Raw genomic sequence first — 14,809 nt, 5'->3', positions numbered from 1 at the left:
AATTAATCTGACAAAATGAATACAAGTAGTTCCTAAATAGTCTTTTCATAATAAATTTTATTAGCAGATCTGTTGTAACACAATCGGAAATTGTGTATATTTTTCAGCTCTAAAAGAGCAACACACGATTACATACATTCGACATGTTCCAGGATAATGCTAATTACATGTATGACACTAGTCCTTCAAACTCCAATACATTATAAATCAAATGAAATAATACACTCATACATGAACAAAGAAGTCACACATTAAGAATTTTGTGACTTTTCTAATCTCTAATTCGAAAAGGACAATTTCATTTAGTCCACTTTACAAAGACATATTACATGCTTCTCACAGCAGTTACGTTTGTTTTAATTACAGAATGAACATATTTCCCATTTTATTTTCCAAATGGGAAACATTTCCTAAATTCACAACATCCCTGGGATTGTTCTTAGTCTAAACTTCTATGTAGAAATATCTAAAATAGAAAACTTTTAAGTATTAGAATCCAGGGATATAAGTTTTCACATTCAAAATTATACCGAATCCCAACATTAAAAAATTATGGTTCAACGAAAATCAAAATTACAATGTAGATATCCCTGAATAAATAACAATGTCACCCTAGAGTTAAAAACTACAGGTAATTACTGAATTGTAACACGTGCAGAAACCAAAAAAATTTCAAGTGCTCCAAATACCATTATAAAAATGAGTATTTTACAATATTATGGTCTCTGGAGAAAGATTATATCAAAGAGACTTCATTATTGACAAACTTTTACCTTCAAATTATATTAAAAAATGACTAAGAAATCTTAACTTCATGAGTTAAAGAAAATCAAATGGGTCCCTGACAGAGATCTTTGTGGCAGAAATGTCAACTTTAGAAAGTATATGATACAAAAATAAGATGAGTTTACTGGTATATATAATATTGTTTTGAGAGGTTTTTGCTATAGGGCGCGTGCACTCGCCAGAAAGACAGAGACAGAGAGACAGAAAGCGAGAAATCACTCCCCAGGGGGGATGGTCACACCGCAATCCCTTCTCCTCCATTCTCCTCTCAGGCTTCAAATTATATTAAAAAATGACTAAGAAATCTTAACTTCATGAGTTAAAGAAAATCAAATGGGTCCCTGACAGAGATCTTTGTGGCAGAAATGTCAACTTTAGAAAGTATATGATACAAAAATAAGATGAGTTTACTGGTATATATAATATTGTTTTGAGAGGTTTTTGCTATAGGGCACGTGCACTCGCCAGAAAGACAGAGACAGAGAGACAGAAAGCGAGAAATCACTCCCCAGGGGGGATGGTCACACTGCAATCCCTTCTCCTCCATTCTCCTCTCAGGATCTTGGGCACGCACGCACACGCGCCCGGCATGAATTTTAAGCCACTGGGTGCGGGACACGAACTGCGGTCAACTACATGGGAGTCCAGCAACATAGCCATTATGCTAACTACTGGTCCCACTGGTACATATAATATTGATATTCCCTTATCAATACTTGGAAACTCAATGGCATAATTTGTAAACTAGTCATATAAAGTGAATCTAAAAGTTTATAAGTGAATTTCTATCACTTGACTCTGACAGTCTCCATCTCACTATCCATCACGGAAAGTATCCAAAATACTTTACCAGGGCCCAAAGTGGAGAATCCAGGGGCACTAAGGCACAGGTAACAAACCGCCACATGGTGGCAACAGTGCCGGCCAGTAGAAGTGGGGCACAGCCACTCTGCCTGCATCAGTGCACCCAGTCCCTCGGATGGCGCAGAACTTCCAGAATCTCAGCCTCTTTGGAATTCTCCGAGGGTGAATGCATGTACTCCCATCTATGTTTGTCCAAAACAGAAGCAAAGAATGCAATAACAATAAACATAATAAGCAATATGTAAGTCTTTACTTAAAATAAATAAAAAGTAATATTCTAAGAGTAAAAAGAAGTCCTCTACCTCTTTGTCTCTTCTGTGCCTAATGTGCCTTACACCCACTAGACTTAAAAAAAAAAATAATACAGTTTCTTAATCATTCCTGGACAAGCATTCCTATCCAGAGCTGTAATACACATTTATTATAAAGTGTAGGGCTCATGAAGTGTAGAACCTCAGACCATCCATGAGCAAACTATTCTTAGCTTAATACTTATGCTCAGCTCATTCCCAAAAAAAGTGGAGCAGGTCAATCTCTCTCTAGACACGACTCAGCCTGTGTCCTCACTCCCTCGCTCCCTCCCTCCTCTCACACACAAAGCTATGTCATCCATCTTGTCACCTCTTAAAAAAATCAATTTGCTTTGCCTTATATGACCATGATCTTTTTTTTTTTTTGGGAGAGATTTTCACTGTAGGGCGCGTGCGCTCGCCAGACAGACAGAGAGAGACATAGAGACAGAAAGCGAGAAATCACCCCCCAGGGGGGATGGTCACGCCACAATCCCTTCTCCTCCATTCTCCTCTCGGGATCTTGGGCATGCACGCACACGCGCCCAGCGTGAGTTTTAAGCCACCGGGTCCGGGACACGAACCGCGGTCGACTACGTGGGAATCCAGTGACATAGCCATTACGCTAACTGCTGGTTCCCCATATGACCATGATTTTAATAAAATCAGCAAAGTCAAAACCAATAAAGTCTGACATAAAACAGTTTTGGTGTTAATATTAGTATTTGTGGGGGTTGTGGGGCTGAGGTGGTCAGGTGACTACCGTGACAAATCATCTCCTTACCGGGCAGTCAGAGGTAAAGACATCAAGATGCTTTCGATCCTGGACCCAGGAGTGAAGAGGCCAAACTTTGTGCCCCGATCATACAGCAGATTAAATTCAACATACCTGCCGTGAAGACATCAAACAACACTGAAGGCCAGCTGAGTCAAGTCTTTCTCAAGCCTAGCTCTTAAGAATATTTAAAGGGGGCCTTCTGCACCCGCCTCCCATCAGCCGGAGCTGGCGCAGAGAACACCGGCCTACTAGAGGCCACTGAGCTCCCTCCATCTGGACAGACGTAAATAAAAGGGCATTTTACTCACCAAACAATAGGATATAGATTCTGCCCCAACACAGAGCAGCTACAAAACAAGGTTATGTTTTCCCATAAATAAACAGAATGGACACAAAGCTGAGAACTTTACAGCACAGTAATTAAGGAAAAGATATGGCATCCTATCTCAGGGTAGCACAGCTCTTCCTGGCTCTTCCCGGCTCTTCCCATCCTCTGAGACGTTCCAGAACCAAAGACTTCATTTCACTGCTTACAGCTCAAAGCACTACTGCAACACAGTGTAAAACTCCTATTAACTGAAAGCCCATGAACAGCTACCAGTAATAATCCATTAACGATAACTAGTATGTTTTACATACTCCTCTTTCTTCCTTCTTTCATTTCTTTTTAAAGGTTTTTGACATAGGGCACATGCGTTCGCTGAAGAGATAAGAGACAGAAAGAAAGTGAGAAATCATCCCCCAGGATGGATGTCTACACAGCCATCTCTTCTTCTCCATTCTTTTCCTGGGATTTTGGGCATGCACAAATGCCCAGTGTGATTTTCAAGCTCCCAGGTCTGGGATTCAAACCATAATTGGCCATATGGTAGTCCAGCACTTTAATTCCCAGGCCACCTGCTGGCCTCAATAATCCACTTTCAATGATGTTAATAAACAGTTAAATATTCAATCTTTCTGCAGATTAACAGCAACCATAATAAAAGCTAATGTTTTGAGTTTCAGTATTCTGTTTTGTTTTGTTTTTAGAAAAGAATAGTTTAAAAATACATTCTTATGGCAAAAAACGAAAGATTAGGAGATCTAATAGCAGAGTTGTCAGTGTGGACACCAGGGACTATACAGGACAGGATGATTGGTGGAGGGTAGGAAGGTCAGAGTGGCAGGGAGGGGCTCAGGGAAAAAAGATTTAGCAGACACAAGAACGGGAAGTTATCTGTTGAGGGTGATGTATATGGTAATATCTTTGACTAGATTGACATGCAATGCATGTATGCTTTGAAAAACCATAGTGTACGCTATAAAGATGTAAATGATTAAATGTTAAAAACAAACAAACAAACAAAGATTCTGGGGCCAGCAGGTGGAGTGGCGGTTAGGTGTCTTGCACCTGGCAGTTTGCTTTCTCACATTCTCTCTCTCTCTCTCTTACTCTGTCCCTCTCTGGTCAAATTAAAATAAATAAAGTTAGGGACCAGCAGTTAACGTAATAGCTATGTCGCTGGACTCTCACGTAGTCGACCACGGTTTGCGTCCTGGACCTGGTGGCTTAAAACTCATGCCAGGCGCGTGTGCGTGTGTGCCCAAGATCCCGAGAGGAGAATGGAGGAGAAGGGACTGCGGTGTGGCCATCCCCCCTGGGGGGTGATTTCTCGCTTTCTGTTTCTGTCTCTGTCTGTCTGGTGAGCACACTCACCCTATAGCAAAAACCTCTCCAAATAAATAAATAAATAAATAAATAAATAACGTTAAATAAAATATACTTAAAAAAAGAAAACAAAGATTCTGTGTGTTCACAACACAAATGCTCGAGATGACAGATGTACTAATTTCCCTGATTTAACCATTGTACACGATATTCTTGTACTGAAAAAAATCACGCCATGCTTTACAAATATGTACAATTAGCATGTTAATAAAAAGGTAAGTGTTAAAAGCTAAACAAAACATATACTAAGTATCATCTAAAATTTGGTTCAGTATATTGGTTTTTCATTAACTGCTATCAGGTCAGAGCTAAACTCCATCTAGCTTAAAAATCTGCATCTGTCTTTAAGAGCATAGGATGTAAAAGGGTCTCTCTTCTCCAATTTTAAAAGGAATATTTCTACCACCCAAAACAATTTAAAAGGTCTACAGATATTAAAGTTTCAATATACAGTCCCCTTTTTGGATCATTTCTCAGTCCATTCAGAAACTACTCTCTTCGTCTAAATTTCACTCAGACAATCTATCCCACTGGTTACGGTTTTAAGTACTTCACTTTTCAAAAGCACCTTTTGACGGACCAGCAGGTGGCATGGTGGTTAAGGTGCTAGGCACTCCCACATGGCCAGCCATGGTTCAAGTCCTGGACCTGGTGGCTTGCTTTCTCACTTTCCCTCTCTTAATCTCTCTCTGGTCAAATTAAGATAAGTGAATGAATGAATAAAATTAAATAAATATTTTTTAAAAAAGCACCTTTATGTAGAAATTTATTAAAGGTCCTGTAGACATTTAAACATTTATACCCATTGACCCCCTTTCCAGTTTGTATTTTCTTTTTAACATGAATTAAGAAGGCAGTGGGAAACTGACATGGCAGGCAGCATGGCTAAGCTAGAGCTGATTCACAAGAACATCCGGCTGGAGAGGCCCTCGGGCTGGCCACTCAATACACTGAGCAGGATGGCTAAGGTGGGATCAGTGTAGAGAGCACAAACTTGCTTCCACCACTTACCTCCCTTTGTGTGCTGAAAGACTACAAGTTTTAAAGTCTTGAGGAGCCAGTTCTACACCTACGACCCTATATTTGCCAGAGAAGTAACCTTGGTTGAGGAACTTACCTCTCTGTGAGTAAGTTTAATCATCTTTACAATGATGCTTATACCTATCTCACAGGTTTGTTAAGAAAACTGGATGCAAAAGACCAAACAGTAGCTGGCACATGCGGCTTCTAAAGCCACATATATAATGAATCATTAAGTAAACATTTTGTGAAATTGCTATTTTCATTAAAATAGCTCCCATGAGGACCAGCAGATGGCCCAATGGTTATGTCGCTAGACTCCCACATAGTTGACCATAGTTTAAGTCTTGGACCCGGAGGCTTAAAACTCACGCTGAGCACATGTGCATGCATGCCCAAAATCCCAAAAGGAGACTGGAAAAGAAGGGATTACAGCATGGCCATCCCCCAGGGTGATTTCTCACTTCTGTGTCTTTGTCTCTCTAGCAAGCGCACGTACCCCATAGCAAAAACAAAACAAAACAAAACGAAAACCTCTCCAAAAAAAAAAAAAAAAAAAAAAAAACCCCCCCAAAAAAAAAAAAAAAAAAAAAAAAAATGGCTCCTATGAAATCTTTAAGATCAACAACAACAAAAATATGATTCCAAATTTACAAAACTGCAACTCAAAAACATGAAATGATGCCTACATCTCAGCATAAGGCTGAAAGGTATTGCTAGAAGACACATAAAAGAAATCAGCAAAATTAAATTTAGCAAGTACTTACTACATGCCTACTAAGAGTCACTAATGTACAGATTAAATGAATAAGCATTGCTAATTTGATCAATACTATTTTATCCCAATTTGTTTTTCAGAGATTTTTTTCCAGCACCTTAACCACTATGCCACCTGCTGGCCCCTATTTTATCACAATTTTAAAATTTCAGTTAATATTCATCTAGTTATGAAGAGATGAGGGTGAGCATTAATGCAACTGTTACAAAGTATCTATCCAAGACAACACAGAGCCTCTTCCCCAGTCACAAAGCAGTTCCTTCTCCCATCACTCACCGCCCTCTCCTGAGCTGCTGCCACAGCTTCTCCTGGGGGGTGAATGAGTCGTCACAGTGCTTCTTCACAAGCGGGATATAGGAAGGAACTAAGGCTTGGGCACAGCTCTGCACAAAGCGAAACACCTCCTCCTTGGATGGGGAGTCAAGATCATCAAAAAAGATACCGCCGATGCCCCTCCGCTCTCCGCGATGGACTATAAAAAAGTAGTCATCACACCTGGAAAACACAACGGGATCAAATCAGAAACCAAAGGGGGGTAAGAGACAAGAAAACCAGCAAGAGCCTCTCAGTTCAGAGCAGCCCTCGACTAAAGTCAGCAGTGTCCACACTTTCTGTCCTAAGGAAATGACACTAGGACTTGACAGATTTTCTGCAGACCTCACCAATGTAGAAAATGCTTCTACTCTTATCTTACCCAGGCATTTGACACAAGCCTCCAAAGAAGGATAAGGAACTCTAAGAACCTTGGTGAGAAGAGCAGAGTCCAGTACTTAGACTGTATCTCAAACAAGTGGTGGTGCCGCTTGTGCAGGAGGCAGGACAGGAATCTACCAATGGTGGCTGCAGCCAGGGCAAACCTGAGTCAGCTTTGCCCTGGGAGGTGGTAGAAACAGTCTCTAAGGCCTCTTTAGCAATAAAAGTTGATAACTCTATAGCGTGTATGACTGAGACAGGGGCTGATGAAGGAAATGCTCAGAGAAAAAGCCTTCAGACATATTAAAGCTTACCCTCGTGAGGCACCACATGGAATTTTTACCTGTTCTTGAGTCTTTTCCCCTTCCACGTCTAAGTGGAAGAACGGGTTTCCTACAAAGCCATTTCTAAGTGCTAAACTTGCAGAATAGTTTCCATCTTGGAAACAGTCCTTTTGATGATCTACGCAATAAAGGCCCCTAAGAAAAAGTGGCAGATACACATCCCCGGAATTGAAGCCTTGAGACAAATCACCTCAATTGTGATTTGCTGACTTTCTTTCACATGCACATTAACATAGTTATGGTATATCCTGAGTAAGGTTGTAAAATCAGCTTCTACGCCAAATATTACTATTTCTAAATCTCTCTTCATAAGATTATAAAATTAAGAGATTTACTAAACACATGCTAAAAACTCTTTGTAATTAGCCTGCATCTTAGAAATGTATTTTTTCTTTTTCTTTTTTTTTTTTTTTAAGAGATTTTTGCTATTGGGCATGTGCCCTCACCAGAGAGACAGAGAGACAGAAAGCAAGAAATCACACCCCAGGGGTTGGCCACACTGCAATCCTTTCTCCTCCATTCTCCTCTCAGGATTTTGGGCACGCACACACATGCACCCAGTATGAGTTTCAAGCCACCAGGTCCTGAACTTGAACCGGGGCTGACTACACGGGAGTCCAGGGAAGTAACCACTAGACCATCTGCTGGTCCTTAGATACGTTATAAACTATTAATAATTCTTCTTAGATAAAGGCATCTCTATATGTTTGCACTCTATAGCAGAAACTGAAAGATTTGAAGACACAGAAATAGAGGGCAACTGAAATAGTAGACAGAGATTGAACCAGGAGGGTGGAATAAGGAGAGAGGCTTAGAGAAAAAAAACTATTAACTAATTAACATGTATATGGGATTGTATAAAGAACACAACAAAGCAAAAAAAAGGCATTGTGATTCGTATATATGCACACATTCTTTTTCTCTCTCCACATAAAAATATATTCTACTAGTTTTTTTTAATAATAAGTAAGTTATTTTATAATCGATGGTATAAAATGTTTTCTTTGATGATGGATCTGGTAGTATCTTAGATTTGATAATCACACACTGTAAGCACACTTTGTAAAACCATGTTGTACCCCACAAAAATGTACAAAAATAAAGGTAAGTAAGAATTTATAAAATAAATACAGTTTTTTAAATGGGGGAGCTGTCTACCTGACAAGTCTCCTATCTTGGAAAAATGCTGAGTTCTGGGACAGGAAAAACAAAAACAAAAACAACCTGGACCTTATCTGCATGCGTCCAAGTCTGACCCAATTTCAGAGGTCATACAAAAAAAAGAAGAAAGTATTCAAATGCTTTATCTTTTCTGAAAATTTTACAGCCAACGACATCCTTGCATGAATGACATTAACACTCCACAGCATTAGTTCTAAAAACAAAGCAAAATGTCAAAAACCCTTTCAGCCCTTTTTGTTAAGAAACCCACTTTGCCCTAAGTCGGGTACTTTACTCTTCTTCCAATTTACGCCAAGGTGCAATCTGATATCTAAAAAATATCGTGCTGTTCTTTTCTTACTTTATCATTAGTTTCTTTGAAGAAATGGGGAACCAGCAGTTAGTGTAATGGCTATGTCGCTGGACTCCCACGTAGTCAACTGCAGTTCGTGTCCTAGACCCGGTGGCTTAAAACTCACGCCGAATGCGTGTGCGTGCGTGCCCAAGATCCCAAGAGGAGAATGGAGGAGAAGGGATTGTGGCATGACCATCCCCCCTGGGGCGATTTCTCGCTTTCTGTCTCTATGTCTCTCTCTGTCTGTCTGGTGAATGCACACGCCCTGTAGCAAAAACATGCACACACTCTGTGTAAAAAACCCGCCACAAAAAAAAAAAAAAAAAAAGAAGTCTCCAGTTGCTCTTCTCTCTGTTAAAATACTTTCTACATTGGCATCTCTCCCTGTTGGTTCTCTAACCCTTCTTATGTTCTCACACATACCCAAGTTAACATCAGGATAGTAATTCTCATCTGGGATGAGAATTTAACTTCCCAACCGACGATTAAAAAGCCCCTTCTGATTTGGGACCAGCATAATGGTTATGCTGCTGGACTCCCACATAGTCAACTAAGGTTCGTCCCCAACCCGGCAGCTTAAAACTCACACCAGGTAGCATATGCACGCATGCCCAAAATCCCAAGAGAATAGAGAAGAAATGACTGTGGCATGGTCATCCCCCCCCCAGGGGGTGGGGGGTGATTTCTTGCTTTCTGTTTCCCTCTGGTGTCTCTGGCAAACACATGTACGTGTCCTCTAGCAAAAATCTCTTAAAAAAAAAAAAAAGCCTCTGACTCTCAGGCATAGATCACCTTCTGGTTTATACACTACCATTCTACATCATTTGGGATTAAAAGAAGTGTGCTGCTACTCAATATATATTACAGGCATCCAAATATTCCTAAGTAAATGATTTATTAAACCACCTAAAACTGGCATTCTCCTTCCCTTAGCAAAGTCAGAAAACAGTCCTACTCTCCTCACTTAACGACCTGTTTAACCACCACTCGGATTTACGACCAGCTCCTCAACACTAATCTCCTTTCTCAGAAAGCCCACTTCTTAGTCCTTGTCTCATTCCCGCAGTTGGTTAGTATTCCGTACACGAAGCCTTTGCAGTCATATAAGACTGCACATTTCATTTATAAATGTATACTATTGTGCACCCATAGTAGTATTCAGAATAAAAGAAAACAATTATGCTGGATTTATCTTACTGTATTATGGCCTGTCTTGTCACTTTCTGGTGCTTATCTAATGCATGCTTTTTGTATGGATAAAAATGACATTATTCTAGAGTGGAGATGCTTTTGTCTATCTAAAAATGCAAATTCTATGGCACCAGGACCCACCAGAAAGCATCTGCCTTTAAGCTCCTCACTTATGGACCAATTAGCTTAACAACCTAGTCACAGGAATATAGCGTGGTCATTAAGTGACCTATAGTCACAAGTTGAGGAAGGTATTTGGTGACATAAGAGCTGCCTTTTGGGACCCACAGAAGAAATGGAAGGTACCTGTGGGATCGGGAGAGTTCAGAACATTAACCTACCATTTTTTAAATCGGGGGTAGAGATGAGGTCCGTGCTTGTCACAAGCCTCCTTTAGAGTTCTGTGAAAATGGACAGCATCCTCTTGATTCAAGTATGTTGGAGTGAGATCACACCCACCACCAAACCACCACTGCTTGTTACCTACAGATCAAGACAAGACATTCTGATGTGGACTCTGACAAACCCAATTTATCAGCTTAACTTATCAAATATGAAATGGATGAGTATAAAAAACCATGGGACCAGCAACGGACGTAATGGCTATGTTGCTGGCCTCCCATGTAGTCGACTGCGGTTCGAGTCCCAGACCTGGTGGCTTAAACTCATGCCGGGCACGTGCTAGTGCACACCCAAGATCCCGAGAGGAAAATGGAGAAGGGACTGCGGTGTGGCTATCCCCACTGGAGGGTGATTTCTCGCTTTCTATCTCTCTGTCTCTCTGTCTTTCTGGTGAGCACATGCTCCCTACAGCAAAAACCTCTCAAAAAAAAAAAAAAAGTAACTGAATTTAGCTCTGAAAATCAATAAGGCTTAGGAAGAAAAGCAGCAATAAAAGCAGAAAGAAAAGTAAATAAAAAATTGAAAAGAGAGGAAAATGATCTGCAGGACATTTTAAAATGTCATGAATGACAAAACACCATGCAGGAGGGCTGGGCAGTGGACATCAACTCTGGCTGCACATCAGAATAAACACCTCTGCCTTATCACAATTTTAATGAAACAAATCTCCGTCCCAGAAATCCAGTTTAAAAACTCTCAGGAAATTCTGATACTCCCTATAATAAGAACCACTACCATCTCTACCCCTTTCACCCAGAAAGGATAAAAACACTTGCTTAGTATTTGAGAATGACTGTTCTAAGTGCTTACTTAGGTGTGTGGGCTGTCATACCAGTTATCAACTGTTTTTAGATTTTTGCCATAGGGCACATGCACTTACTAGAGACAGAGAGAGAGAAAGAAGTGGGGAAAGTGAGAAATCACCACCTGCGCCTAGGGCTGGCTGTGCTGCAACCCCTTCTTTTCCATTCACCCCTTGGGATTTTGAGCATGCACACACACGTGCCTGGTGTGGTTTTTAAGCTGCTGGGTCTGGGACTCCAACAGCCCAGTTGGCCAGGTGGGTAGGATCCAGTACCGCACCTTAACCAGCACATCACCTGCTGGCCCACCAGTTACCAACTTTTAAACATGAGAAGGTTGAACCAAACTGAATGGCTTCAAAATGAAAAGTTAAAGCAGTGACTTTAGATGCCATCATCTGCAGAGACCCCCACAGGAGTAGGTGTGACACTGCACAGGTGTTCTGCCCAGAGGTAACAGATGGCCCTGCTGATGGACAACACAGTCTAAGATCATATGAATGGGAGGCACAATCCATATAAACCCACTGCAAATGCTCTGGTGACTAGTGAAATGGTGTAAAATATTTTCCAAAAGCACGTTTTCAGTTTCACTTCATACATAAGGTTTTCCTTCAAATATAATGAATTCATATGTGCAAAGACATCTGAGTGCACTTTAATGTTTGTGTTCATTAAATCCTTCCTTCTATGTTGGAGAAAATACGGAGAAGTCAGAGTTTATCAATGTCATTTTCACTTTTGACATCTAGCATATGAATCTATTGCACCTGCCAAGTACTAAGCCTTCATATACCTCATGGAAAAGCCACTTAAGATTTTATTTACTGTTTCTCACTTTTGGATGCTATGCTCTCTTATCTGTTTTATTTTGTGGGGCCAGTAAGCAGCATGGTGGTAAAGGTGCTAAACACTCCCATGTGAACGACTCCGGTTTGAGTCCCAGACCTGGTGGCTTGCTTTCTGACTTTCCCTCTCTCTCTGGTCAAATTAAAATAAAATGAATAAATAAAATTAAATAATTCTTAAACACATACACACACACATATTTTATGGGGGGGTTTTTTAGAATTATTTTATTTAACTTTATTTATTTACTTATTTTAATTTGACCAGAGAGGGACAAAGAGAGAGAGAGAGAGAAAATGAGAAAGCAAGCCACCAAATCTGGGACTCAAACAGTGGTCAGCCATGTGGGAGTCCAGCACTCTTAACCACTATGCCACCTGCTGGCCCCTTGTATGTTCAATTGTCAGAGGGCACCTGAGAAAGAAAGATAAAGCACCCTCTAGTGGGGCATGACCACACTGCAATCCCTTCTCCATTTCTACATCCTTTCGAGACTTTGGCATGCACGTACTCTCACCTGGCACACCCTACCTGGTCTGTTTTTCAACCCACTAGCCCAGGACTCAAACCATAATAAGACATGTGGGATCCAGCTTCCCTTAACTACTAGGTTACAAGGCTGGCCCTAAAATGCACATTTTGCATGATACTTTCCTGAGCTCCTGAGTTCCTTACCATCAGCTTCTTCTACTTCAAAGTATCTATAGTTGAAGTGGATAGTAGGAGCGTGAGGGTTCTTAGGGTGGATAACAGAGCTCACACCCATAGCAGAAAACGGCAATTTACCTGAAAAGTAAAATACGTGGTGAGTTGCATTCAATCACCTAGCTTGACACAAATAAACTCTAATGTGACTTCGGAATAGATTGTTTTTTTTTTTAAGCTGCTTTTTAAATTGTCTCTTAAAATTTAACCTTTAAAAAGTAACTGTGAACATACTTATCTGGCATATGTACCCAAATAGGCCTTTCCAGAAGCAATCTTTATTTTATAAATAAAATGGAGTGAAAAAGATTTGCAGGGACTATCAAGTGCTAATAAGACTGTCTAACTTACCATCTTTAGTCTTCAGATTTTTTCCTCTGCTTCTCATTTGTTTTGCTGCTTCCTCAGAAAGATTTCCATGAACAACAGAAATGCTCACCCCAGCCTTTTCAAAAACACGCCCATCTTGAAGAACACAGCTGATACCGCCACCTCCTGTTTATAGAAGCATAAAATTGAGACTGTAAGAATATGTGCACACTGAACTCAACCCTTACACAAAAGTAATGGGAGTAGGGGTTATCTTCCTCCTCTCACTCGCAAATTTTCTATCATATTATCATAGAAATATTCCAAAATAATAAAAAAAAAAAACCTCAGAACACTTTTGTAATACTTTTGGTCCCAAGCATTTTGGTTAAGGGACACTCAACATATATAAGTCTAAGAACTGGAATTTAATACCAAAGTATTTTGATATTAGAAGGAAAAACTTCCTATCAGGAAATCTGATAGATGCATTTGCTAGAATGATTCACAAACCAATGAAATAATTCTTATGCAATAAGAAAAAGAAGTGGGGAGATGCTAACACAAGGACAGCCTCGGCTGGGGAATCTGTGGGTGTGTAGGGCCCTCCTTCCCATCTTTAATGGAAAGTAGATGAAATGGGGGGGACTATGTTCATTAACTCACTTTGAGTATTTAATCGTGTTATCTACAAATACTCAAGATTTCTACAATAAATGCCATTATGGAATTGCAGATTTTAGTACAGGCAACTTTTCCATTAAAAAAAAATTGCCTGGGAGTAGAAGTGTTTCAAATTTTGGAATACTTGTAAATACATGAGATATTCTACAGAGGGAACTAAAGACTAAACACAAAATTCATTTAGATTCATACACATCTTATATATGTAGCTTACACAATATTTTTAATATTTCACCTCTTGTTTGTAGGTACGGAACTTTACTTTGGAGCATTTCAGATTAGAAATTCCCAACCTATACTAGGTAGATTGCAGATTTGGACACACCCCTGATGATCCCTTCAGTGTCATGTGTTGCTGTTGTTTTGTTTTAGGGCAGGCGGGCTCCCTGGAGACACAGAGATAGAAATCGAGAAATCATCCCCTGATAGCCACGCCACAATCCCTTCTCCTCCATTCTCTTGTCCAGATCTCTCTCTCTCTCTCTCTCTCTCTCTCTCTCTCACACACACACACACACACACACACACACGCACACGCACACAAACTCTCAGCATGAGTTTAAATCGCCGGATCCGGGACTCGAACCGTAGTCAACTAGGTGTGAGTCCAGCGACGTAACAATTACGCCATCTGCTGGCCCCAGTGTCTATCTTGTTAACAACGTCCATTCCAACGAAGCAGCCCCTCTGTGGGTATCCACAGCCTAAATCCGCATCCCTTATTCTGGGCTATTTTCTGCCAGCCAGTCAAAAGCCAACGTTTTCCCTCCATCGCCCTCCTCACCTTCCTTCCTCTCCCACCGGTCCACTGAGAAGTTGGCGCCCCCGTCTACCTGTGCCAGCGCCTGGCACACCTGGGCCTGAGTCTCGAGGATCAGCAGCTCCATCTTAGTCTTCATGTCGCCCGGCCTCCTCCGCAGCTCGCGCAGATCGGTCACCGGTGCAGCCATGAAGCAACTGCAGCGGCGGGAGAGCTCGTCCTCCTCCTCCGGCCTCCCAGGCGAAGGGCTCCGCGTCCCCGAGCTCTTGGGCACCATCTCCGCCTGCTGCACGTGCCCCAAGGCGGCGGCGGCCAGCCCTGCCAGCGCC

The 14,809-nt window shown here is 41.0% G+C and overlaps 1 protein-coding gene across 1 annotated transcript; it reads right to left on the bottom strand.

Annotated features, from left to right (window-relative positions):
• Positions 1-1,434: 1,434 nt before the first annotated feature.
• CPOX (coproporphyrinogen oxidase) lies at positions 1,435-14,809 on the bottom strand (the record flags this gene model as incomplete). Its single annotated transcript, XM_006163918.3, is given in 7 exon segments — positions 1,435-1,832; positions 2,725-2,829; positions 6,501-6,719; positions 10,310-10,451; positions 12,698-12,808; positions 13,079-13,222; positions 14,505-14,809. Coding segments are annotated over 7 exon segments (1,114 nt in total), but the record flags the coding sequence as incomplete, so codon positions are not given.

This window comes from Tupaia chinensis, unplaced genomic scaffold (assembly GCF_000334495.1).
Source record: "Tupaia chinensis unplaced genomic scaffold, TupChi_1.0 Scaffold143570_1, whole genome shotgun sequence".
Lineage (NCBI taxonomy): Eukaryota > Metazoa > Chordata > Mammalia > Scandentia > Tupaiidae > Tupaia > Tupaia belangeri.
Note: the sequence above shows the minus strand (reverse complement) of the source record. Positions and strands in the feature narration are given on the sequence as shown.